We start from the raw sequence: 26,882 nt of genomic DNA, 5'->3' as shown, positions 1-26,882 counted from the left end.
TGCTAAAGAGAATAAACTCAAAGAGATCCACACTGAGACACATAAAAATCAAATTGTCAAAAGTCAAAGACAGAGAGAATCTTGAAAGCAGCAAGGAAAGTCACTTATCGCATATAAGAGGAAATCTCCCAGTAAGAATATCAGTGGATTTCTCAGCAGAAACACTGCAGGCCAGAAGACATATTGTGATGATATATCTAAGTGCTGAAAGAAAAAACTGTCAACCAAGAATTCTATATCCAGCAGAACTGTCCTTCAAAAATGAGGGAGAAATTAAAACAACAAAGCCAGACAAAAATCGTAAGAGTTCATTATCATTAGACCTGCCCTGTAAGAAATGCTAGAGAGCCCTTAAGTTGAAATGAAAGGATGCTAGACAATAACTCAAAGCCATTCAGAAATATAAAGTCCTCTGGTAAAGGTAAATACATCGACAAATATAAGGAATGGTATTATTGTAATTTTGGTGTATAACTCCACTTTTTATTTTCTACAGGATTTAAGTAACAAATGCACAAAAATTATAAATCTATGTTAATGGCTACATGATATATAATGATGTAATTAGTGACATAATATAAAGTGGGGAGACATAACTGTAAAGTAGTTCTTGTAAATAACTGAAGCTGGTGTCAATATAAGTTGTCATAGCTTTAGGATGTTATGTGTAATCCCCATGGTAACAACAAAGAAAATATCTATAGAATGTACACAAAGGAAATGAGAAAGGAATCACTACAAAAAATCAACCAAACACATAAATGGAAAGACATCTCACACTCACGGATTAGAAGACTTAATATTGTGGTGATGTCAGTACTACCCAAAAGCAATATACAGATTCGGTACAAATTCCTATCAAAATCCCAAGGACAATTTTTTGCAGAAGTGGAAAAATTTATTCTAAAATTCATATGGAATCTCAAGAGACCCCAAATAAGTCAAAACAGTCTTGAAAAAGAATAAAGTTGGAGGTCTCATACTTCCTGATTTCAAACTTACTACAAAGCTACAGCAATCAAAACAGTGTGGTTCTGGCATGAAGACAGACATATAGACCAATGGAATAGAATAAAGAACCCAGAAATAAATCTTCACATATATGGTCAAATGATTTTAGACACAGTGTCAAGGTTACTCAATAGAAACAGGACAGTCTTTTCAACAAATGGGGTTAAGAAAATTGGATGTCCACAGGCAAAAGAATGAAGTTGAATCCTTACCTAACACCATATATGAAGATTAACTCAAAATGGACAAAGACCTAAACATAAGAGTTAGAATTATAAAACTCTTAGGGAAAAAACATAGGGGAAATCCTCATGACATTGGATTTGGCAATGCTCTCTTAGATATGACACCAGGAAACAAAAGAAAAATAGATAATTAGGCTTCATCAAAATCAAAAACTGTGCAGGACTTCCCTGGTGGCACAGTGGTTAAGAATCCATCTGCCAACGCAGGGGACACGGGTTCGAGCCCTGGTCCGGGAAGATCCCACATGCTGCGGAGCATCTAAACCCATGTGCCACAACTATTGAGCCTGTGCTCTAGAGCCCGTGAGCCACAACAACTGAGCCCGTGTGCTGCAGCTACTGAAGCCCGCGTGCCTAGAGCCCGTGCTCCGCAACAAGAGAAGCCACTGCAATAAGAAGCCTGTGCACCACAACAAAGAGCAGGCCCCACTTGTCGCAGCTAGAGGAAGCCTGCGCCCAGCAACGAAGACCCAATGCAGCCAAAAATAATTAATTAATTAAAAACTGCATCAAAGCACACTATCAACTGAGTGAAAAGCAACCCACAGAATGGGAGAAAATATTGGCAAATCATGTATCTGATAAGGGGCTAATATCCAGAATATATAAAGAACTCCCACAAATCAACAACAAAAACTATAAATAACCTGATTTTAAAATGGGCTAAGGACTTTAACAGACATTTTTTCAAAGACGATATATAAAGACCAACAAGCATATGAAATGATGCTCAACATCACTAATCACTAGAGAAATGCAAATCAAAACCACAATGAGATATCACCTCATACCGTTAGAATATCAAAAAGAACGGAAATTAAGTTCTCAGCAGGATCTGGAAAAATTGGAACCCCTGTGCACTGTTGGTGGAATTGTGAAATAAATGGTGCAAACAGCTATGGAAAATGGTATGGCAGTTCCTCAAAAAGTTAAAAATAGAATTACCATAAGATCCAGCAATTCCACTTCTGGGTTTATGGCCAGAAGAACTGAAAGCAGGGCCTTGAACAGCAATTTGTACACCCATGCTCATAGCAGCATTATTTACTATTTGGCTATTATTTAATAGCTAAAAGGTAGAAGTAACCCTTGTGTCCATTGACAAATGAATGGATAAACAAAATGTGGTTCACATGCAGCAGAGGATTATTCAGCCTTAAAAAGAAGGGAGCTCTGACACAAGCTACAACATGGATGAACCTTGAGGACATTATGCTAAGTGAAATAAGCCAGCACAGAAAGAAAAATGTATGATTCCACTTATATTAGATACCGAGAGTAGTTAAATTAATAGATACAGGGAGTAGATGGTGGTTGTCAGGGGCTGCGGGGAGGGGAGAATGGAATATTGTTGTTTAGTGAGCACAGAGTTTCAGTTTGGGGTGATGAAGAAGTTCTGGAAATGGATAGTGGTAATGGTTGCAGAACAACGTGGATGTACGTAATGACATACAGTTATACACTTTAAAATGGTTTGGTAAATTTTATGTACATTTTACCACAATTTTTAAAAATAATCGATTTTTTAAAATGAGGGATACATGAAGGCTCAGTACTAATCAGGTATTCAAGTACCAACTAAAAGTCCACTAGCTATTGTGCCAGTGGTGCTGCACGGCATGTGGAACTTCCCTGACCAGGGATCAAACCTGTACCCCCTGCATTGGAAGCACAGTCTTTTTTTTTTTTTTAACTTTTAAATTTATATTGGAGTATAGCCGATAAACAATCTTGTGATAGTTTCAGGTGCATAGCAAAGCGACTCAGCCATATGTATACATGTATACATTCTCCCCCAGACTCCCCTCCTATCCAGGCTGCCACGTAACATTGAGCAGAGTTCCCTGTGCTATACAGTAGGTCCTTGTTGGTTATCCTTTTTAAGTATAGCAGTGTGTACATGTCAATCCCAAACTCCCTAACTATCCCTTCCCTTCACCCTTCCCCCCCAGTAACCTTAAGTTCATTCTCTAAGTTTGTGAGTCCATTTCTCTTTTGTAAATACGTTCATTTGTATCATTTCTTTTTAGATTCCCCATTTAAGTGATATCATATGGTATTTGTCTTTCTCTGTCTTACTTCACCCAGTATGACAATCTCTAGGTCCATCCATGTTGCTGCAAATGGCATTATTTCATTCCTTTTTTATGACTGAGTAATATTGCATTGTATATGTATACTACATCTTTTTTATCCATTCCTCTGTTGATGGGAAGTGCAGAGTCTTAACCACTGAACCACAGGGAAGTCCGTGCCAGTAGATTTTAATGTTCAGCTACTTGTTCTATAAATGGAAACACTTAAACTTATAACTGTATATTACAGAAACAAGGGGTAATGCTAGGTGATATGTTTTAACAAAGCTAGAATTTTACGTAAAATATCCATCCACTAAATATACAGAGCATATGTTTCTGATTTGTATTCAACTCATTCATTTTACTTGAGGTTTGGAATATGGAAATATTTAAAGAATAACTGCATCTTGAATTTCTAATTTGCATTCTGCCGTCTTAATTAAGATCTCTGCTACATCCTAAATTAAAAACACATTTATTGTAGATCTGAAATCTATAGTACAAAAAAGTTTTGTTTTTAAATAGCTAGTTTCTATCCCTCTAGACTGCGTAAGGGAATTCTAATAAAAAAGGAACTTACCAGAGAAGAATGATTGGTCTTTGGCAAATGTATCATCTTTTCAGAAGGAGCCAGTGCAGATACCTGAAATATTATAAAACTCTAATCAGCTTAAACATTTGCTCTTTTTTCTTTTGTAGCAGAACTTTTCCATAGTAATTTCTAATAAGAGAAAGATCAGTCTTTAAAATTTGAAGTGCTTTCTTTTGAGTTTTATTTAAAGCATAAATATCCACTGGTAAACAACAAAGTTTTTCTGACATTTCCTTTCATGGTGTTATGATGACAAAGAACCGTCGTCATGAGACGAAGTTATGATGAGAACAGTGTATCAGAGCCAGTAAAACAAAGCACAGTTTTAAGCTTTTTTGTTTCTTTGGAGAAAAGATCATTTTGAGATTAAATTTTGATAGTCCATAAGGTGAATTTAGATCTTGGTGTCAATTTAAACATATTTAAAGGACTCTTTTAAGATTTTAACATATTGCTCAACTTACTGTGGAACAAAATAAGTGTAGTATCCTCTATGCCTTGGATATTCTTGTGGTCCTTTTTGGAATACTGTCATTTCAACAACATTACTATTTAGACTTTGGGGGTAATTCTAGCCACTAGAATTCTAACATTTAGATATGATCTGAGATTGGGGCGGGGGCAGGGGGCGGTCCTTTCTAAGGCACATAAAAAAGACCAGCAAAATGTAAAGAAGCGTTTAGATATTTCTCCCTTTTTAACCAGAATTTATCTTCAGATTAGGTAAAGTTAACAATCAGTGTATCTCAGTTGAGCTATTCTTGTATTATGCTGAAGTCTGTGGTTTTCTGGGTAGCAGAGTCACACTAAAATACCAAAGAAGCTAATAAGATGGGAGTATTAGTAATCAAGGTTGAAGTCAGTTAGGCAAAGTCTAGAAATACAGGCCAAACGCTTTCATAGATATTACAACTGATACCACATTCACGTACCTGGGTTATTTTTCAGATTATTAAGACTGCTCTCCAATAAATCATTACTATCATTATCAGTCAGCAGGGGCTGGGCTGGTAAAAATAGCTTGCCAGGTTAGTAGAATTTATTTGCAAGGAAATATATACATATCTATATTTCAGAATTCAAATATCTGGTTCTACTTCACATGCCAACTATTTAATAGCCAAAGAATGTTCTTCCCCTGCGTGAAAACTGACCCAGAGATAAGTATCCTCGTTTCCAAAAAAAGTACAAAGTGAAAGGAAAACAAATAACATAAAACCATATCCCTTAAAGCAGGGATCAGCTGGCCGTCATCGTTCACTGCACATCTCGGAGGTTCACTGAGGAGCTGGCTGTCTCGGGGCTGTTTGGGGACAGAAGTCACCTTGGAACATAGGTGTCAAGACTCGTGGAGGAGTTCCTTCATTTCTGTTTGAAAATGAAATTGCCATCTCTAAAAAGTCAAGTCTTTTGTACCATCAGCACTTACTAACAGTTACTTAAAATTGAAATCAGTGGCAAAATGAAAACAAAGCTCAGGGAGAGAGGCGACATGGGCATGGACAGTCAACTGCACCCACACACATCTCCCAGGCTCAGCGGGGCCGGAGGGCGTGACCCAGCGTGAGTAACGCCACCAGGAATTTCCATTCACCCATTAAACAAATATTTATTAAGTAACTAGTACGTGCCAAGCATCATATTTCTTGCTGCTAATAGCCCTCTGAGTTTTCAGGTCATTTATTTTAAGGAGGGAAAATACAGTTTGCTATTTTTTAAACCCAAATGCTTCAACAAGAGAAGCGATTTTGATTATTATAATGAATTGGACAGTTGTTCGGGGAAGTGGAAATGATAAAGCCATTTTCCTTTAAGATAAGGCTGTTGGGTCCAAGTAGCAATCAGTGCAACGTTTAACTGATTTATTACAATAGTACTATCTCTTTCCAGTGAGTGAATTCTTAAAATCTACTTAAAGAAGATTGCTAGTGGGAATAGTCCGTTGGGTTGTTGCTGCTTCCTTTACTAATATATGACCCCACGTTGAGATTCAGTAACTGCTTATTTTGGCCTAGGCAACGAATTCACTTCTTGCTTTAAGTGTGAGGGGACTGTCAATGCATAGGTCAATCCTATCAATATATTCTTCAGGTTTTCTCCTGCTGCAAGAAATGGGAGGGGCGGAGGGCGATGGGATGGTTGACAAGAGTGCTGGTCAGGTTTGGAGATGGGAGCAGAAGCTGTAAAGCACATTGAAGGACACATGCGTGGAGTGGGCCTCCAGGAAGTGGAAGCTTTCTTACCAGAGGCTTCCTGACGGTGGATCTGGGGTGTGGTCGAAGGGATTCATAGACTAAATATCATATCTGAATTAGCCCGGATTAGTGTGACCTATAGGGCAAGAAAACCTTTCAAGTACCATGTACTGTTTTGATCATTTTTACAGGAGTCTTGGACTTTTTTTCTGCCAAAAAAGGACAGTTCTGGCCATATTTCTGAGAAAACACTAGAGTTTTGTCAATCTAGCCTTATTTAGCTTTAGCTTTTCATTGCTATCGGGGCAAAGACTAAATCATTGGCTCGACGGACGTAAAGCATGTTATTCCACCATCTGGGTCTCAGACATGACACTATATTTTTCTTTTGTTTCTTTTCTAGTGGACTTTTTAAAAAATGAGGTCATCCCCTTATAATTTTGGTTTTTCTCTTTTCACTGTCATTGATTTCACAGACTTGTCCCCTTTCTGCCTTTTCCACCAGTTTACTTCAGTGTCCCCAGCAGTTCCTGAATTCTTGAAAACGCCTACTGCAGACCAGCCCCCCACACGGTCCACAGCGCCTGTCCTCCCCACCAACACCGTGTCCTCAGCAAAGCCTGGGCCAGCACTGGTGAAGGTGGGTACCCTGCATGCACGCTGCTTTGAGCGTCTTTACCTTCAACTGTGGTGTGTAGCCCTGAGCACAGAGGACAAAGGCTGTGTCCACGTTGCCCGGCCTGCCTTTTAGCCTGAAGCCTTGAAAACAAAACCACAGAAGAACTTGCTCACCCAGGCCTTCATAACTGAAACCACCACCACCTTCAACAAATGACCTCTCATTCGATGGTCACAGAAGAACAGCACAAAATTCAGTCTGTATAAAATGACTGCAGCAGTGCAGAAAGACTTTAGGAATCACTTTATCAGCAGTTCCCAATTCTGCTTCCACCCAGGCCACTAAGATAAAACAAACAAGGGAGAGACAGTCTGTAGTACTTGGGATTCATGAATCTCACAAGCAGATGCCTGTAATGGTAACGTGATTTGGGGCTTTATACACAAGGTCCGACTCAGTGGTGCTGCAGATATGTGACAGGTTAAAGGTTTTTGAGAAGCAAACACATTTTTTTGATTTAGCAGGTTTGGCCTGATACAGCTTGATTTGTTCTTCAGATAAGCTGCAGATTCGTGGCACTGTTCCATGCATTTCACTTGGTCAAAATAATTCAGTTAGAAGTTCCGAGGAAGATTCAAATTTTCAATATATAATACATTTTTTAAGTTTTTTAACGTGTATTTAGAACTGGTAAATAAAGGGGGGGGGTTACAAACTGAGGAATAGTTTAATCATTTCAGATGTGACTTTTGCCAAAACTAGCAGAACACAGATCTCAAACTTTTAGAACTGAAAAATGACCTCAGAGAGCTAGCTAAGCCTCTCAGCACCTTTCAGATGAGGAGACTGAGGCCCAGAGAAGTGAGGAAGTGACAAGGCCAGAAGGACCCCGTCTCCGAATCCCAGTCTGGCCTTCATCCTTCCTTCCCAGTTAGCCGTTGCAGCACTCCTGGAAGGCAGCTAGCCTGGGGCGTGTTCCTCACTCCCCTCGTCCCCAGGACCTGTGCTTGTCCTGACCTCCCTGGAGAGAAGGCGCTTTTGTTCATCCGTGTGCCCAGGTGTCCATGCCTTCAGGGCACGTACCAGTGTATTTCACCGTCTTCACCAGAAATCCCAAAGGGTGGCAAGTGTAACCATGCCAGTAAAATCAGCTCTTACCTCCTCTTCCCACAACCCCCAGCATGTCCCACCAATAGCACAAAGGGGGTTCGAATGCCAACCCGTCTTTCCCTGCAGATACTGAGAATTTGTTCGCTGCCTCTCCTGCTCTCTGAATTTCTGCTCCTCACTAGTGTCTGTCTTTAAGGAGGGCTTTAGTTCTAGAGCAAAAGGCATTGTTTAAGAATGTGAGACCGAGGGGTCGAGAAGACTATCCTGGGAACTCTGCCAGTAGAGGAAAGCATAGGTACACATTAGGAAACAGACCACAATTCTTTGGGGTCTTTCTATGAGGAAAGCTATTTCCCATCCTCAGTCCTAAGAGAATAGACATGTGCAGGCTAACAGCTAACAGCCAGTTTAGTCTGAGGAATGCTGGTTATTATATTTCTGTCCCCTTCTTGACTGTGTCTGGGTCTTGTTTTATTACATAACAATTATAGTCAACCCTTCTTAACCCAGACCCCATTCATTTTATGATCAGTCTGAAAAGATTAGAAATAAAATTTATTATTGATAAAATAAGCAGATGACAGTGAATTGATTAATATTGTGAGATTGCAGGAGGAGGCTGTTTTAGCGACAAGAATATTGTCTAACATTGTGATGTATTTTAAGTGCCTGATAATTCAAGTGATTTCTAATTAGCATACACATTTATCACTCATTAATTCAGCAGATATTTATAGAGCACCTTCTGTGTGCACCAGAAGGTGCCAGCCAGGTGCTGTTCTGGGTACGAGGAGTAGATAAAGCAGTGAAGAAAACATCACAGTACCTCCGCCTTGGACAGGAGCTGGAGGTGAACAGACATAAAACACAGAGTGTGCCGGGTGGTGAAGATCGGGGATGGAGGCAAGGGGAGACGTTTCTGTTTTAAGTAGAGTGCTCTGGTCAAATAAGCAGATGACATTTGGGCAGAGATCTAAAGGGGGTGAGGGAGTAGCTGTGAGGACATCTGTGGGCAGAAAATTGAACGTCACTGAACAAGGAAGCCAGTTCAGCTGAAGAGAGATGGCCAAGCAGTAAAAAGGAAATATTAATAGTGATGATTTCTGATATACAGAATATGGTGATTTTTCTTTTCTTCTTTATTTCTATTTTCTGGGTTTTTTTGCAGTGTCCTAATTCTTTGAATGTGAACTTATATAACATGATCACAGTGATAGCTATATTTAATTTAGTACTTCTCAAAGTTTTCTTACTAAGTTGGGTATTTTACCTAAAGCATCTTAGAAATAATTTTCTATACCTTGTGGTTTTGTGCTGTTTTGTTTTGTTGGTGGACTTTTTTTTCAGATGAAGTTATCTTACAATTTGAATACTAAAAAGTAGAAAGTGATCTGATAACTTATAAATGGAGGAGGTGAAAAGAACTCAGAAAAGTCATCTGATTCTTAATCATAAGACAGGGTCTCACACCCCATTTTCAAAATAAAAATGTAATATTTTTGAAAATTTTTAAAAAATTCACATTACTCAGTATTCTTTTTTCTGCATATTTGCCTTAGAAATTCATGGCTTTATATTCTGCTTTATTCCCATTAGAAGCATTTTTCTGCTTTTACATGTCACCGTAGATTTTTTTTAATGACCATAAAATATGACATAGTTATGGTGAAGTATACTTAATCTTTTCCCTATTGTATATTTAGTGTGAGACCTGTTTTTCACTAGGAGATAGTATATGTAAGTACTCGGCAATATCTACACAAGAGACCCAAAGTAAATGTTTGTTGAACTTGAATAGATAATGCTGAGCTGAGCATCTTGCGCTTAGTCTAAGGGACCAGTGCATCAGGAGAAGTAAGTCCTTAGGAGCAAGATTTTTGGTCACAGGGAGTACTCGGATGTTCTCACAGCTCTTAAAATGTATTTAGTATATTGCTCTCCAGAGCAGCGACACCGATTTCCAAGGTGCGTTGCGTTTTCCTTTCAAATCAGTTAGGCACACAGTACAATGGATTGCATTCTCTTAGAATTTTCTTACTGTCTTTTTCTCGAAAATAGCAAAGCCATCCCAAGAATCCAAATGACAAGCACCGTAGCAAAAAGTGCAAGGACCCGAAGCCCCGGGTGAAGAAGCTGAAGTACCACCAGTACATCCCGCCCGATCAGAAGGGGGAGAAGAGCGAGCCGCCCATGGACTCCAACTACGCCCGGCTGCTCCAGCAGCAGCAGCTCTTCCTGCAGCTGCAGATCCTCAGCCAGCAGCAGCAGCAGCACTACAACTACCAGACCATCCTGCCTGCGCCACTCAAGTACGGGCTGGGGTCGAGGCCGGCTCCTTAAAGCGGGGTGGACTGTGGGTGTTGATGAGGGACCATTAGTTGCTAAAGGTTGGATGTTGTGATTTACTTGTGCTCAGTGATTCTTTTCATTTTATTACCATCAAAGCTCACACAGTGTCAATAGCCTCCCTTCCAGTCCATTTTTTGTCCTCCAGAACAGGTTCTGAACCTTTCAAGTTAGAAATGACTTTTCACAATTATTCATCCAGGAAAGATCTGCCTGTTCTTTACCTGAATAGTATTAGATGCTATGAGAAAAGCATAAAAAGTGTAAACCTGGTGGGCTTCCCTGGTGGCACAGTGGTTGAGAGTCCGCCTGCCGATGCAGTGGACACGGGTTCGTGTCCCAGTCCAGGAGGATCCCACATGCCGCGGAGTGGCCGGGCCCGTGAGCCATGGCTGCTGAGCCTGCGCGTCTGGAGCCTGTGCTCCGCAACGGGAGAGGCCACAACGGTGAGAGGCCCGCGTACCGCAAAAAAAAAAAAAAAAAGTGTAAACCTGGTATAAACAGTTTAAAAAAAAAAAAAAGGACGGAGGAGCATAAAAGCTGGAGGCTGCAGTGGTCAGGGAAAGCTTTATGAAAAAGGCGGGATATTTACATGGGAAAGGGCCTGAACCTTGGGAAGGAGCCTTCCAAGCAAAGAGGAATGATCTGAGTGCAAGTATAGAGCAAACAATGCCTGTTTATTACATGGTGAGGAAAAAAGGCCTGAAGAAAGAATGTGGTTAGTTTTTAAGAAAAGTGGAAGACAGATTTGAGTAGAGCCAATGTCTAGAGGAACATGAAGTTGGGACGACTTTAATCTTGATACAGTGGATGTTTCAGAGGGCCACAGTGGCATGGTAAAATCAAAATGCATGCAAGAACAGTTTGACACCAGTACTGGAGGGGAGTCTGGACATAGGAAAACCAGTTAGAAACTCTGCGATAAAGTAGATGCAAGGAGTTGAAAGGGCACTGATAATGGGAAGGCAGGAACAGGTGACAGATGTTTCAAAAGACAGTAAAAGGTCTTGGTGAGCGATAACTGTGAAGAAGGAACATGTTTCCAAAGTTTGAGCCCAATCAGGAGGGACAGAAGGGAGTAAGTTCTGACGATTTCTGAGACTGAATTCATAGCAGGACATGCACAGCTAATTTTAATTATGCACTAGAGGCTAGATAACAAATCCTCAGTACACTTTTCTGGGAAACAGATAAAAATGCAAGGACTCTGTCCTTCATTTCATTCACTTTTCAGGAAAAAGGAATATTTACAGTCAACTCGAGAAAAGGAACTTTAGAAAAAGATCCAAAATCTCATGACAGGGAAAAATGATACTCTGTGATCCGTGCACTCAGTTTATGATTACATGATCTATAGAAGCTTTACTTCTGTTTTCCACACGTAGGCTGAGCACTCCTCCATGGAGAGCCCCTATTTTCTAGGAGTAGAAAAGGATTAAGACTTACTAAAAAGCTTCTCTTTAAGAAATATCTCCTCATACGCTAATAATTATCAATTCACTTTTTCCTTGTAAGATACAAATATCTTGAGGAAGATTAGACCTATTAGTCATTCAGGCCTTCCTGTGAAGTACTTAAATCGAAAACACCAGGGTACAGAGATGAAGGAAGAAAGAATTTTTGTAGCATGTTATTATTTTAAGAGCAAGCAGGCCTGAGAGAGCTGTTGACATTGGAAGGGACCCAGGGAAGGCCAGAGAACTGGATGAGTATCAGAGACAAACCACCGCTGCTCTCAGCTTCATCCAGGACCCGGGGAGGCGGCCCCCACCGTCACCACCACTGGGCACCAGTGAGGATAACGGCAACGGTGGCTCCCGTGTAGGTGCCACTCTGGGTGCCTGAGCGTGTGCTCAGCATCCTCCTCACAGTGACCCTCAGAGGAGTTGATGTTATTCCTGACCCCGTTCCCAGATGAGGAAAATTAACTGCAAATCCCATAAAAGGTGGTGTCTGTCCATGAAATAGTCTTTTCTGTAATGCAAGAAATTGTCTGTATGGGGCCAACTTTGTAGATGGGAAGAAAACATCTGAGGTGTGAGGTACCTGAACTCTGAAGTTCTTTGTGTTTCCGTGAAGGCTTCAGTCCCCCTCTCCTCCTCAGACATTCCTGCCACTGAAGTAACCAAGCCTCCTGCCCCAGGAAGGCATCATCCAAAAAGATCCAAGAACTAGGAGGAAGAAGGAGGCCTCATCTTTGTGTCTTATTGCACCAGCCAAAGAGGGAATGCCAGTTTTGTTTAATTTCCAGGCCCTAAAAATGGAGATGTTATTTTCTAACACATTGTTTCTTTTTACCGAAATTCCATACAAGAAACTGAATGTGGCAGTTCTCTAGTGCCCGCAGCGGTGGAATTTTACTGATAACACAGCCCTTTGGTATCTTGGAAGAAGCAAGAGCCTGAAGACATGGGGCCTTAGTCCCAGCGTGGCCACACGCTGACGGAAAGGAAGGGTCCTGGAGGGTCTCTGGACCTCGGGATCCTCAGCTGCACAGTGATCACATTCATCAGGCATCCATCCCCCTTTCTTCCCTCTGGTTGATTTGGGAAAAAAAATAGACCAACTTATTTCAGTTATTTTAAAAGTTGAATTCAACACTGTACTGTTAACCATAGTAACAAGTAGAGTATTACAGAATCTCAACCAAAAAGACAGCATGAATAGAATAATTGATTTAAATCACGCATTCTCAAGGAGAGCCTATCATTCGCAAAGGAGCAAAAGTTCCTTGGAGGGAATTTTACACTTTTTATTTAATAAAGAATAGACCTACGTACATAGGATGTGGACAAAAGCGCAGGACATCTACGGTATTAAAATTTCATAGGGAGAGCGATTAGGGAAAAAACGTCTAAAAAGGCTTCTCGGGGGGACAGTAATGAATATAAGGCTGAGAAACAATGATTAAAATAAAATGTTTTTGTAATTCTAAAATAAGATTTAAACGTTGAATTTTTAGAAAGAATAGTGATACATTTTCAGATATTTGTCATTTCCTCCAAACTTCAAGAAACTTCATTTCGAATACTTCAAGTATTTAATTTCAGCAAAATGCAGTCAGGTTTAAAAAGACTCAAATGTATGTCAAGAATTAGCTGTTGACGAGGCCAGAACTGGCTTCAAACACAGGCTTCCTAAAACCCATCTGAGAAAGCTCACCCAGCCGTGGGACTCGCCCCATAGGCACCATGACCTGGATCCCTATTTCAAAACACGGAATTCAGGGTCTCTTTGGCTGCAGTACCAAAGCTCACACTGACAGTAAAGCCCGAGGCAGCACTGGAATTGGCTGTACAGTATCAACCACCACGTGCACCTTTCTTTAATGAATATCAACCAGCCAGAAAAGGAAATGCCATTGTTGCCAGGAGTATTACAGTCGGAAGGGGTCGGGAGGACCTCGCTTTGACATGGAAAGGAGTTTCGGGAAATGAGTGCAACAGATTCACCAGTATTTTTTAAATAAGCTTTTAAAAATGTAGTGTATGGTAGAGAGGTCCATAAATCATAAGTGAAAATGGATGCCAGAGCAAGCACACTCCTGTAACCACCTAAATCAAGAAACGGAGCCCTGTCCGTTCCATGACCACTACCTCGCATCCCCCAGCAGCGACTGTCCTGACTCCTATCCCATAGGTCAGTTCCACTCAACATTATGTTTGTGAGATGCATCTTTCCTGATGCAGACAGCAGCAGTTAATTTTTATTGTTGTCTATTCTGTAATTCATACGTAATGAGGTTAAGCACTTGTTCACATATTTATCGACCATTTGGATATACTTTCTTGTGATATGCTTGTTCACGATTTTCCCAATTTCCCATTGGGCTTTTCTTTTTCTTACTAATTTGCAAGACTTCTGTGTGTATTCTAGATGAGGCTTTTGTCAGAAATACGTATTACAAGATCTTCTCCCGGGGCTTGACTTTTCACCCTCTGAAAGATATCCTTTATAGTGAGTACTTTTTGTGTCCTAAGAAATCTTTGCTTATCAAAGGCTACGAAGATATTATCCTAAGTTTTCTTCTCAAAGTTTGTTTTCCAATCACATTTAGGTTTTGGGATGGTGTGAGGGTAGGGGTTGATCAGAAGCCCTGTTCTGCTCTGTGTGAATATCCAATTTAGCCTAATTAGCATTTATGAGAAGAACCACCACCCTGCAGTGTCGCCTTTGTGATGACTTGAGGGTCCTTGTACTTGGGGGTCTGTTTCTGGATTCTCTAATCTCTCCCATTTGTCTATTGTTCTGTCCTTGCATCAGCATCACCATAAATTTTGATATCTGGTGGTATGATGCTTCCAGCTTTGCTTTTTTACTTCAAAGCTGTCATGGCCGTTCTTGGTCCTTTGCATTTCCATATAAAGCTTTGAATCACCTTCTAAATTTCTACCAAGCAAGCAAACAACACACAAAACCTGCAGGGATTTTGACTGGGGTCTAATTTGACTGACGTCTCTACCATATTGAGTCTGCCAATCCATGACCGGGTATTTTTCTCTTCGTAGGTTAACAGATTGTTAGCAGGAGCAATGTCAATCCCAGAAATTATGTTATTAGAAACTCTAACTTTCTTTTTCTTTTGAAGGCCACTCAATGACAAGAATAACAACAGTGGGAATCCAGCTTTGAACAACACCACATCTAACACACCAAGACAGAATACATCTGCTCCTATGAGAAAGCCAGGGCCTCTGCCTTCTAGCTTGGATGACTTAAAGGTGATCATTGCAAGTGGGGTTTCTTCACCCATAAGTACCACAGAAATGTAAATGATTTGCCAGATTTGCCTAGCAGGTGTAGGTAGTTCCTAATAGATATTCACCTTTACCACCAATAGGATAAACTTTATAGAGGTACTTTCTTTCTACGTCCATTAAGTTTCCTTTAAAATGACCAGGAATAAATCTCCACTTATTGAGCAAATGCCATGTGCAAGCACCACACCACTCCTAACTCCAGAAGCAGATTTTTTTCTTCCCTATTCATTGCCAAGTTTGGGAGAAGCAGGAAAATGTAACAGTTAAGAACATGATCTCCAGGGCCATCCTTCCTGGGCTCTACCCCCGCTCAGCCTTCTGTTATCTGCGGTAGCTTGCACTAGCGATGCACCCTCTCCCCATCTGTAAAATGGGAATCATAATACCTGGACCTCATGTGAAGATTAACTGAAAGAGTAAAGCACTTCTGGCAGTGTAATTACTCAATAAATGTAACTGTTAGCATCATCATTTCTGGTAATCTTTTGATATAGTAAAGGAATTACCCTCTAATAACCCTTGCTTTATCACTGGCCTTTCGAGTCCTTTAGGTCTACAGCTCTGTGTGTTTTTGTGTGTTAAAAAAAAAAGTAAAAGGAACTGTCCCACTTTCATATATGTAGTAATACGGAGATGTCTGACAGATGTAGGCACCTTTTCCATCTCAAAAGTGCACTGAAGGTTTGTGAGAAGGTCATAATACGAAAAAAGAGATCTTATTTGTTTGTACTTCAGGTGTCGGAGCTGAAGACAGAACTGAAGTTAAGGGGTCTTCCGGTGTCAGGCACCAAACTGGACCTCATTGAACGCCTGAAACCCTACCAGGAAATGAACAGCGGTGGTGCTGCTACCGGTGGCATCGTGGCCCTGTCAACATCTGCCATCGTCCCCAGTAACCCAGAAGTTACCATGGCCCTGCCAGTGACAACACTGCAGAACTCGGTGACCAGCTCAGGCTCCACTTTCAAGGGAGAGCTGCCATCCGCTGGATCCAGCAGCACAGCCCATGTGGACAGTGTTAGCTCCCCGCTGCCCATCTCACCCGCACCCTCTGAACAGTCCAGTCTCAGCGCCGAGGACGCGAGCGTGGCGGACACGTTCACCGAGATCATGACCATGATGTCCCCGTCGCAGTTCCTGTGCTCGTCGCCTCTGCGAGCCACGAGTACAGAGGACAGCCTCAGCCCCACCAGCAGCACGCTGTCCACCCTGGAGCTCGACGCGGCCGAGAAGGACCGCAAGCTCCAGGAGAAGGAGAAGCAGATCGAAGAGCTGAAGCGGAAACTGGAACAAGAGCAGAAGCTCGTGGAAGTTCTGAAGATGCAGCTGGAGGTGGAGAAACGAGGGCAGCAGCAGCGGCCACTGGAGCCCCCGCCCAGCACCCCGGCCCCTCCAGTCCCCAAGTCAGACCAGGCTCGGGGCGGCACCGTTCCCGCCGCCAAGGACGAGGCCCTGGTCCCCGACGGCCCCAGCCTAGTGGCCGGCCAGACCCTCGTTGCCAAAAAGGCCATAGTGATCAAGCAAGAGGTCCCCGTGGCCCCGGCCGAGCCACCAAGCCTCGTCCCGCAGTTTTACGTGAGTTCCCAGGGCCAGCCGCCCGCCGGGGTGGCTCAGCCACAGGCTTTACTGACCACGCACACCACGCAGCTGCTGCTCCCCGTGTCCATCCAGGGCTCCGGTGTCACCTCAGTGCAGCTCCCAGTAGGCAGCCTCAAACTCCAGGTGTGAAGTGTGTCTTCTAACTCCTTTGCCTTACAGTTTGCATGGACCAGGAATTGCTTATGGAGATTCCAGAGCTGAGCTGCTTCCTAAGTGCAGCCAAGTCAGGCTTCACGGTTGCAGGAAACGTGTGCACGTGTTGGGGGTTATTCACAAACGCAAACAGCTGGCACTGTTTTTATATAGTAAAAACACACAAGGGGTGCTTTTCCCTTTCTGCTGCCTTTCACCCCTAGCACAGTATTATTGTGTGTAGACGTTTTAAAATACCAGTGGCATTCTCACAACGACGACAGCTACTGTCCTGAGTGCTTTCTGTGTTCTAGGCACAGCACCAGATACTTTAGATGGCATGCTTCCTTTAATCCTCCCTTCTCCCAGAAGACCCAAGTGAGAAAGCCCCCTTCTAGAAAGGAAACCGAGGGCTTCAGAGGTTTAATAAGTTGTCCAAGGTCAGAGCTGGCACTCCAGCCGAGGCCTCGGACTGCAGAGCTCTTGCTCTCACGCCCACTCCCGTGCTCTGCCTCCTAAATGGAGTTCTTAAAAGCCACCGCTGAGGTGAAGATGCCTAAACTAAGGAGAATGCGACCACAGATTCAGGAGTGAGGCTGGTGTTGAGAAACGATGAAGCACTGGTGAGCATGAAGTTGACTTTTATGCCAGCATTGCCTGCAGCCGTTTCTGTGCAACTCGATTATGGAAGGTTTTTTTAAACAAAATGTGGGCCACGGTACACAGAAACCATTTGGAGTCCTGCTTCTCTACCCTGACCACCCAGAGAGGAGCAGTCTTGTACCCCCGGGGTTAGGAGGCCTGACCCAAGGGCCCTCGGCATGTTCTGAAGTCCTAACTCCCCTGTTTCATCTTTAGAGTGTCTGAAACTGAAAGTCTGCTCTGTGATACAGCTTTCCTAAACATTTGTTTTCCTGTCCAGCTCTTCCATGAGTTGATGTTCGAGGACCAGGAATTACGTTTTATTCTGGGCCTGTGAGCGCCCGGCCCGTGGCTGGCTCTCCCATAGGGAGCACATACTGCAGCTTAAAAGCAGGAATTTGCACAGTCAGGCCTCACAAATTTCCTTGCTGCTATTAAAATGATCATTATAACACCTGACCTGTTTATTATGTGTAGAGCTGCTACAGGTTCTTTTGACTTCAGTCATCTATTTTCCCCAAATTTTCAAATGAAAATCTTAGCCACTTAGGAAAACAGTAAGAGCATGGAAATAACTGGTCTGGTGTTTAACTCTCTGGTTTCAAACGAAGGTTCGAATTTATGTGCCAATGAATTGGAGTGTGCATCCACAAACATTTTATCTTATTTTTTTTTTAGATGTGATCCCCAAGTGACCAGTTACTCCACATCTAAACTCTTCATTCTAACCTTGATTTTGACAATTCATTTGATTTTTTTTTTTTTTTCCCTCCTAGACTCCACCACAAACAGGCATCCAGGCTCAGACTCAGATAGCAACTGCCACCTTGTCCTCAGGCCTGGCCCAGGCTGCACCTCAGAAACAAGACACTTTCACGCCACATGTGCTCAGTCAACCTCAGCAAGTCAGAAAGGTTGGTGAATGCTAATAAGTGACAGACTGTTGCTGATTTTTGTACTATCATCCGCCGAACGTTCAACAAGCATCTTTATCGGAGCCTCCTCCGTGGGAAGCTCCTGTTTGTTCTTTTCTGTGATCCGTCTCCCACCGGGTTAGCTTTGGGTCAGATGCCATTTGGCTGCAGAAAGAGTTCTTTATTACTAAAAGATAGCTCATCTTAACAGTTAAGCCCCTTTTCCAAGAAAAGTTTCCAAACTATTTTTTCAATCCTCATATATAGAATTTTCTAGGTTTTAAATTTTCTTTTCAAAGGAATCATTTTGTGGGGGGGAAGAAAAGTGCCCTGGGAAAAGGTATTTGAAGGTGAAAAAGACACTTGTTGAAATGTTTATCTTGAGTGAGATCTTTACATATTTTTAAGAGTTTGCCCTCGCAGGGATTAAGAGCCAGGCGGCCTAGGTCTGGCTGGCATTCTGGCTCGCCACTTCCCCTGTGTTGTGCCTTATGCAGGATTCATGTACCGTCTGAGTGTCATTGTCCCCATCTTTAAAATGATGGTGCTGATCTAGGGCTCAGTGTCCTCTACAGGACTTCCACTAAGAGTTCTGCTGAAGAGCCCCAAAAGTCACCCAGACTCCCTCTTATCCAGTAGGTGGAGCTATGTGCCCATCTCCTCGCCAGAAAAATCTTAAGGCCTCAAAAGTAGATCTTACTGTTTTAATCCTTGAGAATGATTAATCCCAGAGTTTTAATCTTCAGTGTAAAAGAACCCCGATAATGAGGTACACCTGTAGCTATGCCCCAGGCTGGCGTGAACGCTCTGGGCTAAGGCAAAAACAACTTGAGGAACAGACAGAAATGACCTCTTGGGACAGCGACAGTCATGTTAACACACATGCTCTCTTGGAATCTCCTCTGAGGAGTGCAGTGAGCAAGGAGTTAGAGGTGGGCCCAAAACTAACAGTTTAGTAAGAAACTCAGTGAATATTCAAATGGTAAGACAGTTTTCTTTGAGGGAGGAGAGAGAAAAACAACATACAGATGGATAAATAAGAAGAAGATAGTTATAGAACTTATCACCCAGAGAAGTTGTATTGTTTGGAGGGATACACACACACACACACACACACACTTTCATGCTTAAGGAATACTTACACACATTTACAGTAAAAATATATAGGTTAAGTTTTTCTCTTTCAGAATACTAGTAGTATAAAGTATATTAAAATTTTTATGAGCAAACCAGTTCTGTGAAATACAGTTACAAAATCAACGTTATGGCCATACATTTGCAACAGGCCCTAAAACCCTTGGCTCTTGATAGGAGCTAAATAACACACTTTGTAATTCCACAGGAAGAAGTTCTCACCTCTGCCTGACAAAGCAGAAAACAGCTTCTCAGAAGGGGGCAGATTTTAAATGAGGCCTTGCAAGGATTTGGAGAAATTTTCAGAGAAGTGGAAAATTGAGTGTGGCCGCAGCACGTGTGGCCTTTCAGTTAGGATGGAAAAGGGGCCAGGTAGTGAGAAGGTTGACATGCCAGCCAAAGATGAGGATTTTACCCCAAAAAAGAAGAGAGGGACTCGATTGCCGCTGTGTGTGTGTGGGAGACTGTCGTCATGGCAGAGGGCTGACAGGCAGGTGGGCGCAGGTAGACAGCAGTGGCACTTTTCCAGTGATGGCTAGTGAGGACCCGGATCAGGACAGCAGACCACAGGTCCCGACCCAGGAGGTGTGTCTGAGACGTGTGAGCGCTGAGGGCTCCCTTTACCTAAGTTTCAAAAATAAATAAAGGCAAAACCAAGAATTATTTTTGCGCAGAGGCTGGGGGCAGTGGGAAGAAAGGGGAAAGTTTAATTTGGAACATATTAACTTTGAGACGTCCCAAATGTGTGTTTGTAAATGTTACAAGTGTGGCTTTGGCGCCTGGGAGCAAGGCTGGAAGAGAGAGGGGGGCTTGGCAGCTATAAGCTAAAGAGCCCTGAGAGCAAATGAGGAGAATCATACTGAGCTTGCCCACAGCGCACTGTCCCCGCTGCTGTCCACGACAGAGACCACTGACGCTAGGGAATCGCGGCCTGTGGGCCACACGCAGCCCCGCCCGTGTCTGTAGGTGGAGCTGTCCTGAGCCACCCACGCTCACTCTCATCCGGGCTGCGTCGGGGCCGCAGGGCAGGGCAAGCAGTTACAGCAGCTGCTGCACAGCGCCCGGCCCTAAACTATATGCTCCGTGGCTTTCACAGAAAACATTTGCCAACCCCTGTTCTATTTTTTTTTTTTTTTTTTTGGCTGCACTTGGGCTCTAGAGCGCAGGCTTCAGTAGTTGTGGCGCACGGGCTTAGTGGCTCCGCGGCATGTGGGATCTTCCCAGACCAGGGCTTGAACCCATGTCCCCTGTATTGGCAGGCAGATTCTTAACCACTGCACCACCAGGGAAGTCCCGAACCCCTGTTCTAAAATGTGGTTTTCTTTATTAGGAAGAGCAGAAGAACAAATTGATGGGCAAATATTTATTCATTACAGGTTTTCACAAACTCAGCATCCAATACAGTGCTTCCGTATCAGAGACCACCCGCTCCAGCGGTGCAGCAGCCCTTTATCAACAAGACAAACAGCAGCATCCTTCAACCCAGAAGCACGCCACTTCCCTCCCTGCAGAACGGCCCCAAACCTCCCAACAAGGTAACCCAGCCCACGGGGCAGCGGTGCTGGCACAGACAGGGCGCAGGTTCAGCCCAGAGTCCCAGGCTTCAGGCCTGGACGGCTGAGTGTCGGCATTAACAGGGGGAAACAGCCGAAAGTCCCGGGATAGGACTTGTTCCGGGGCAGCTTAGCCGTCAGCACAGTGGGGGTGGCCCGGCCCGCCAGCGCCTCAGCCTCACCCCCCAGGATCCCCGGGGGGCCAGCCTGCCGTCGGGCTGACTCTCCTCCTTTGTCTGCCGCAGCCCGGCTCGCCCCCTCCGCCCCAGCAGTTTGCGGTCCAGCACTCTCTGTTTGGGAGCCCGGTCCCCAAGACGAAAGACCCTCCTCGCTACGAGGAAGCCATCAAGCAGACGCGCAGTGCCCAGTCTTCCCTTCCAGAGGTAAGGAGGCCGCAGCTCTGATGGGGTGGGTCCTCTTCAGCTTGAAGCCCCGGTCTAAGATGGACTTGCCTCAAGAGAGACAAGTTTCATGACTAGTAGCCTTGCTTGCCTTTTAAATGCTATTTAAAATCAAAACATCATTCACTTCGGAGACTCCCAGCGGTTTTCAGCAGCCACATAACCTGCAGTTCCTGTTTACTCAGCATTTCCGTGTTTGTCTTTAGCTAACTTCTCCTGGGGGCCAGAGGCGGGTTGTGTTAGGGATAGATGTGTGTATGTGTGACCAGGGCACGTATTTCATACAGGACCCTTTTCTAAAGCCACCATTTGTCAGGCCAGCATCAAACTGACCCTCTCCTGCCCAGATGGCCTTCCAGACTGCCCATCACCCTCTGCTCCAGCAGGCAGGCCCACGCAAGCAACTCTGCTCATATCTTGAGCAGATGCACTTCGGAAGGGACAGACTGAGGCCCTCCCGGCCCCGCCATGTACTGATCCCGCCTCGTAACCGTGCGTCCCTCTCCTCTGAGCCTGCCTTGTTGCTTTGATAAAATAGGAGGAGCTGCACCTATTCCAGAGATGGAAAAAGATAGCTAGAGCTCCTGCTTGTAAAAGCACCTGGCCTCCGGCGGGCGCCAAGAAGGACAGTCTCATCAGACCTTACCCTGAACGCGCCTCCTGGGCTCGCTGCCTACTTAAAGCTTAAAACTCACCTCACTTTCAAGAAAGAACCTGAGGATGCAGGGAGTGAACCTGATGCCACTGCACGGGTGCTGACAGTGGAGGGAGAGGTGTGCTGATCAGAGGTAGACCTTCTGCTCTCACAGCCACAGCAGATGCACCGGTAGAGTTGTGCTGCTTCCCTCGCTCCCACAGTCTCCATGCAACTCCCTGGGGCCTCCTCGTGCAGGGGGGTGTGCAGGGCCAAGGACTCAGCACTTCCTGCGCAAGCGGCAGCCGTGGCCACCTTGACCTATGTGGTCGCGCCAGCGAGCAGCTGCAGACACTGCTCCATGGCGGCCAGAGTGCCTGGTGTGGCACACTCACACAGGGCATGCAGGGTGCCCGGGCAGACTGCCTCCTCGAGGAAGCAGACAGTTCCCATGTGCTTCTTCGCATCCACTTACCGCCGAAGGAAGGTGACTAACTGTAAAACGTTCCTTTAGTTCCAGACTCAGCCAGGGCCCCTATATGTGAGGAAAAGCCACATTTCAGAAACTAGGTTTAGACATTTGCAAAAAGAAGTGAAACAAATGGTGCTGGCCTAGGCTGTGCTCCCCTTGGTCCATCCAGAAGGAACACATCTATCTTCAAGAAAATCCTTCCAAATCTGACTCTGACGTATAGGTTACTCTGTACCATTTCCTTCACCAGTGTGACGACAACAGAGAATCATCCTCTCACCTTAACCTGAGAGAGCTGATTGGAATCCCTGCCCTTTGTCTCTGGTTCATGCATCTAGACTGAGGGAGTCAAGTTCTGTTCGGATGGGGAGCTAGCTGTGGTTCCTCTTTATATACCACTAAGCATCAAAGTCCAGGGATTCTGAGGTTTTTAAAACACATTTACTCGGACTTCCAATTCCACTAGTGGCTAATTAAGTAAGTAAGTAAGATAAGAACTGGCTACCAGTTCAGTCTTCCCACAGATAACAGCTCTAAAGTCTGGTTATAACACAAAAAGCAGTCCTGTGAAGTCATTGAAGAGTGACTAGAAAGAGTCATATTCTGATGAGGAGTCTGCACTGAGGGGAGGGAGTTAGAGGGCATGAGTTCCCTCTTCCTGCTGCTTTTACTCTGGGGTCAAGCTAAGTGGTGAGGTTACTGGTAGAAAAACCACAGCCTTTATGCCTTGGGAAACCAGAGGACCGGTTCCTTGCCTTCTGGGTTGCTCTCAACTGAGAGAGGAGATGCCCAGATTCTGTCTGCCCACATCTCTGGCTGACCCCTAAGCCACATAGGTAGGGAGTAGAGTCGTAGCAGATCAGCTAAAGACAAAAGATCTGACCTGAGATTGGAACTTCTGCCCAAGAAACATTTTGAGGTTCAAGTCCAACCCAAGTTAACTGCCTGCTAAAACAAAAGAAACCATTCATCTGAGAAAAATGACAGAATACAGTCTCCACGATTTGATATCCACGACAGCCGTTCATAAGTCAGCAATGTACAAAGAATCAGGAAAATGGGACCCTTTCTCAAGGGAAAAAGGCAATCAGCTAAGACCAACCCCCAGCTGATTTGAATGTTAGAATTTGCACACAAAATTTTAAAACAACTATTATAACTATCAATAATGTAAAAGAAAATATACCTGTAATGAAGGAAAAGATAAAGAACGTAAGCAGATATAGAAATGCTTTTTTTTAATGAATGGAAATTCTAAAACTGAAAATTACAGTGTCTGAAATGAAAAAAATTATAGATCTTAGCAGAATGGAGATGGCAGAGGTAAAAAAGTGAACTTGAAGAAAGATCAATAGAATTTATCCAATCTGAATAACAGAGGAAAAAAAAAAAAGATTTTAACTCATTACTGACCGTGGGATTTTTGCAGAAATTAATGCCTGTGGCTGGCAGTTTTTATTTTGGCCGGCCAAAAATTAATTCTGTTATTTCACTACCACTTCGTGGGGTATTACATTCAGTATTTACACCTGACACACTGGAAAGGCTTCTAATTTTCATGAAATGTTGTCTTCAATCCACTCTTCTGTAGAAGCAAAGGAGCATTCTCCAGCACCATGAGTTTCATTTTCACTTTCCATATCAGTATCCATCACTAAGGGTTTTTGTCTTTTTGTTGGTCTAACAGTCACATCATCTGAATCAGAACTATATTCTGAAGTACTATCAGAACTTCTGAGACACTAGTATATATGTCGCTCAGACAATCAGAGAGTATATGCATAAAATTCACTGAAAAACTCTTCACTCAAAATTTCGCGATGCGTCACTTTTGAAAATTTTACGTTTATAATAGACACAAGGTTGGAACAAAACCTAACAGAGGAAGAAATGTGAATGATAAGGACAATCGTAAGTTGTATAATGAACCCTTGATCAATTTTAAGCTCTAACAACTTCGCACAGTGATATTAATTGTATCACTCTCTAAAAATGTATTAATACGTCTCCAGTCAATAATGTTCGGGTAACAAAAGACGTATTAATACATCTCCGGTCAATAATGTGTTAAAAAAGGTGAACAGAGCCTCAGAGACCTGTTATTTAACATCAAACAGTCTAACATGGGTAATGATAGGAGTCCCAGGAGACAAGAGAAAGGAATGAGGCAGGTAAAATATTTTAAGAAATACTGGTCAAATTTTTTACAAACATGATGAAAGACAAGTTTACAGCTTTGAGATGCTCAATGAACACCAAATGGGATAAACAGAAGGCCTCATCATATCCCAGTCAAATTGCTGGAAGCCAAATTTAAAGACCAAATCTTGAAAGCATCAAGAGCAAAGCAGTACAATACACACAGGGTAACAACTACCGTTGACCCTTTAACAACCACCTTTGACCCTTGAACAACACGGTTTAAACTGCACAGGTCCATTATACACAGATTTGTTTCAATAAATACATAGTACAGTACTATACAATCTGTGGTTGGCTGGAACCATGGATATGGAGGGCCAACTATAAAGTTACACATGGCTCTTCCCTGGTGGCACAGTGGTTAAGAATCCTCCTGCCAATGCAGGGGACACAGGTTCGAGCCCTGGTCCAGGAAGATCCCATATGCCACGGAGCAACTAAGCCTGTGCGCCACAACTACTGAGCCTGCGCTCTAGGGCCCACGCACTGCAACTACTGAAGCCTGCGTACCACAACTCCTGAAGCCCACGCACCTAGAACCCATGCTCTGCAACAAGAGAAGCCACCGCAGTGAGGAGCCCGCGCACCACAACGAAGAGTAGCCCCCACTCGCCACGACTAGAGAAAGCCCACGTGCAGCAACGAAGACCCAACACAGCCAAAAATAAATTTTAACCAATAAAAGAAATAAATTTTTAAAAATTAAGTTATACATAGATTTTCAACTGCTTGAGGGTGGTGGGCGGTGCCCCTAACCCTCATGTTGTTCAAGGGTCAACTGTATTTGATTTATGGCTGACTTTCCATCAGAAACTATGGAAGCATGAAAAGAATGGAACAACATCTTTAAAGTTCTTGTGGGGGGCTGGGGGTGGGGCCACTGTCAACCCACAATTCTATATCAAGTAAAAATATCCTTTAAGAATGAAAGTGAACTAGAGAGAATTTCAGGTAAGGAGAAATTAAGAATTCATTACTAGAAAACCTGCATTATAAGAAATGACACTGTCTTGAGGGGCTTATAAAATATATAGCTATAATACTTAAAATAACTAATAAAGGGGCTTCCCTGGTGGCGCAGTGGTTGAGAGTCCGCCTGCCGATGCAGGGGACACAGGTTCGTGCCCCAGTCCGGGAGGATCCCACAAGCCGTGGAGCAGCTGGGCCCGTAAGCCATGGCCACTGGGCCTGCGCGTCCGGAGCCTGTGCTCCGCAACGGGAGAGGCCACAACAGTGAGAGGCCCGCGTACCGCAAAAAAAAAAAAAAAAAAAAAAAAAAAAGATACATCTGCAAATTCTTTGACATCCCTCCCTGGGCTGAACTTAGTGACTTGCTTCTAACATAAAGAATTGGCAGAAGAGATGGTGTGTGGCTTCTGAAACTAGGTCATAAAAGCGACCCCGCTTGTGCTCTCTTGGACTGCTGGCTGTGGGGAGCATGCCGTGTGGACCGTCCAGCAGCGCTCTGCAGAGGCCCATGTGAAGAGGAACTGAGGCCTCCCATCAACCACCACCACCTTGTCAGTCATGAAGTGAGTCACCTTTACAAGGACATTCTCCAGGCTTGAGATGGCTGTAGCCCAGCCAGCATCTTGACTACCACATCCTGTAAGACCCCACGCCAGAAGTGTCCATCTAAACCATTCCTAAATTCCTGACCCTCAGAAACTGTGAGAGAAAATCACTGTTTAGTGTTTTAAGCCACTAAGTTTTTTTGGACTAATTTGTAATACAGCAATAGATAACTAATATATGCATCTGCAAGAGGCATACTTTAAATACAAAGACACAGGTTGAAAGTAAGTGATTGGAAAAAGATATACCATGCAAACAGTATGCATGAGAATTTCTGGAGTAAGCAGAAGATTGGAACAGACATTTCATCAAAGAAGATACACAGATGACAAGTAAGCACATGAAAAGATGCTCAACATCATTACTCATTAGGGAAATGCATATTAAAACCACAATGCAATACCACTACTCACCTGTTAGATGTCTAAAATTAAAATGACTGACCATACCAAGTGTTGACGAGAATGGAGAACAACTGGAAATATCCATTGCTGTGGAAATATAAAACAATATGATCACTTTGGAAAACAGCCATCTCTTAAGAAAGTTGAACATACACCTGCCCTCTGATTCTGGCATCCCATTCCTGAATATTTACCCAAGAGAAGAGAAAGCGTTGTGTCTATACAAAGACTTGTACACAAATGTTCACAGCAACTTTATTTGTA

At 43.5% G+C, this 26,882-nt stretch overlaps 1 protein-coding gene and 1 long non-coding RNA gene across 12 annotated transcripts in view; one reads left to right on the top strand and one right to left on the bottom strand.

The window, feature by feature from the left end:
• MRTFB (myocardin related transcription factor B) overlaps positions 1 to 26,882 on the top strand; it is a 283,651-nt gene that overhangs the window by 248,066 nt on the left and 8,703 nt on the right. For 9 of the 11 annotated variants that reach the window (XM_060284211.2, XM_060284212.2, XM_060284214.1 and 6 more), the window contains 7 exons: positions 6,627 to 6,761; positions 9,909 to 10,159; positions 14,785 to 14,917; positions 15,692 to 16,678; positions 18,106 to 18,243; positions 20,754 to 20,912; positions 21,176 to 21,313. In XM_060284211.2, the coding sequence (XP_060140194.1) occupies positions 6,627 to 6,761; positions 9,909 to 10,159; positions 14,785 to 14,917; positions 15,692 to 16,678; positions 18,106 to 18,243; positions 20,754 to 20,912; positions 21,176 to 21,313 (1,941 nt within the window). The remainder of the gene's footprint in view (positions 1 to 6,626; positions 6,762 to 9,908; positions 10,160 to 14,784; positions 14,918 to 15,691; positions 16,679 to 18,105; positions 18,244 to 20,753; positions 20,913 to 21,175; positions 21,314 to 26,882) is intronic. The other 2 variants (XM_060284218.1, XM_060284217.1) reach the window with 1 other exon arrangement.
• LOC115867665 (uncharacterized) overlaps positions 20,726 to 26,882 on the bottom strand; it is a 46,721-nt gene continuing 40,564 nt past the window's right edge. The window contains exons 3-4 of the long non-coding RNA XR_004045214.2: positions 26,628 to 26,705; positions 20,726 to 22,500 (exon numbers count right to left, since the gene is read on the bottom strand). This is a non-coding gene — a long non-coding RNA (uncharacterized lncRNA). The remainder of the gene's footprint in view (positions 22,501 to 26,627; positions 26,706 to 26,882) is intronic.

Source organism: Globicephala melas, chromosome 15, assembly GCF_963455315.2.
Source record: "Globicephala melas chromosome 15, mGloMel1.2, whole genome shotgun sequence".
Taxonomy (NCBI): domain Eukaryota; kingdom Metazoa; phylum Chordata; class Mammalia; order Artiodactyla; family Delphinidae; genus Globicephala; species Globicephala melas.
This window is presented reverse-complemented; position numbering and strand designations above follow the sequence as displayed.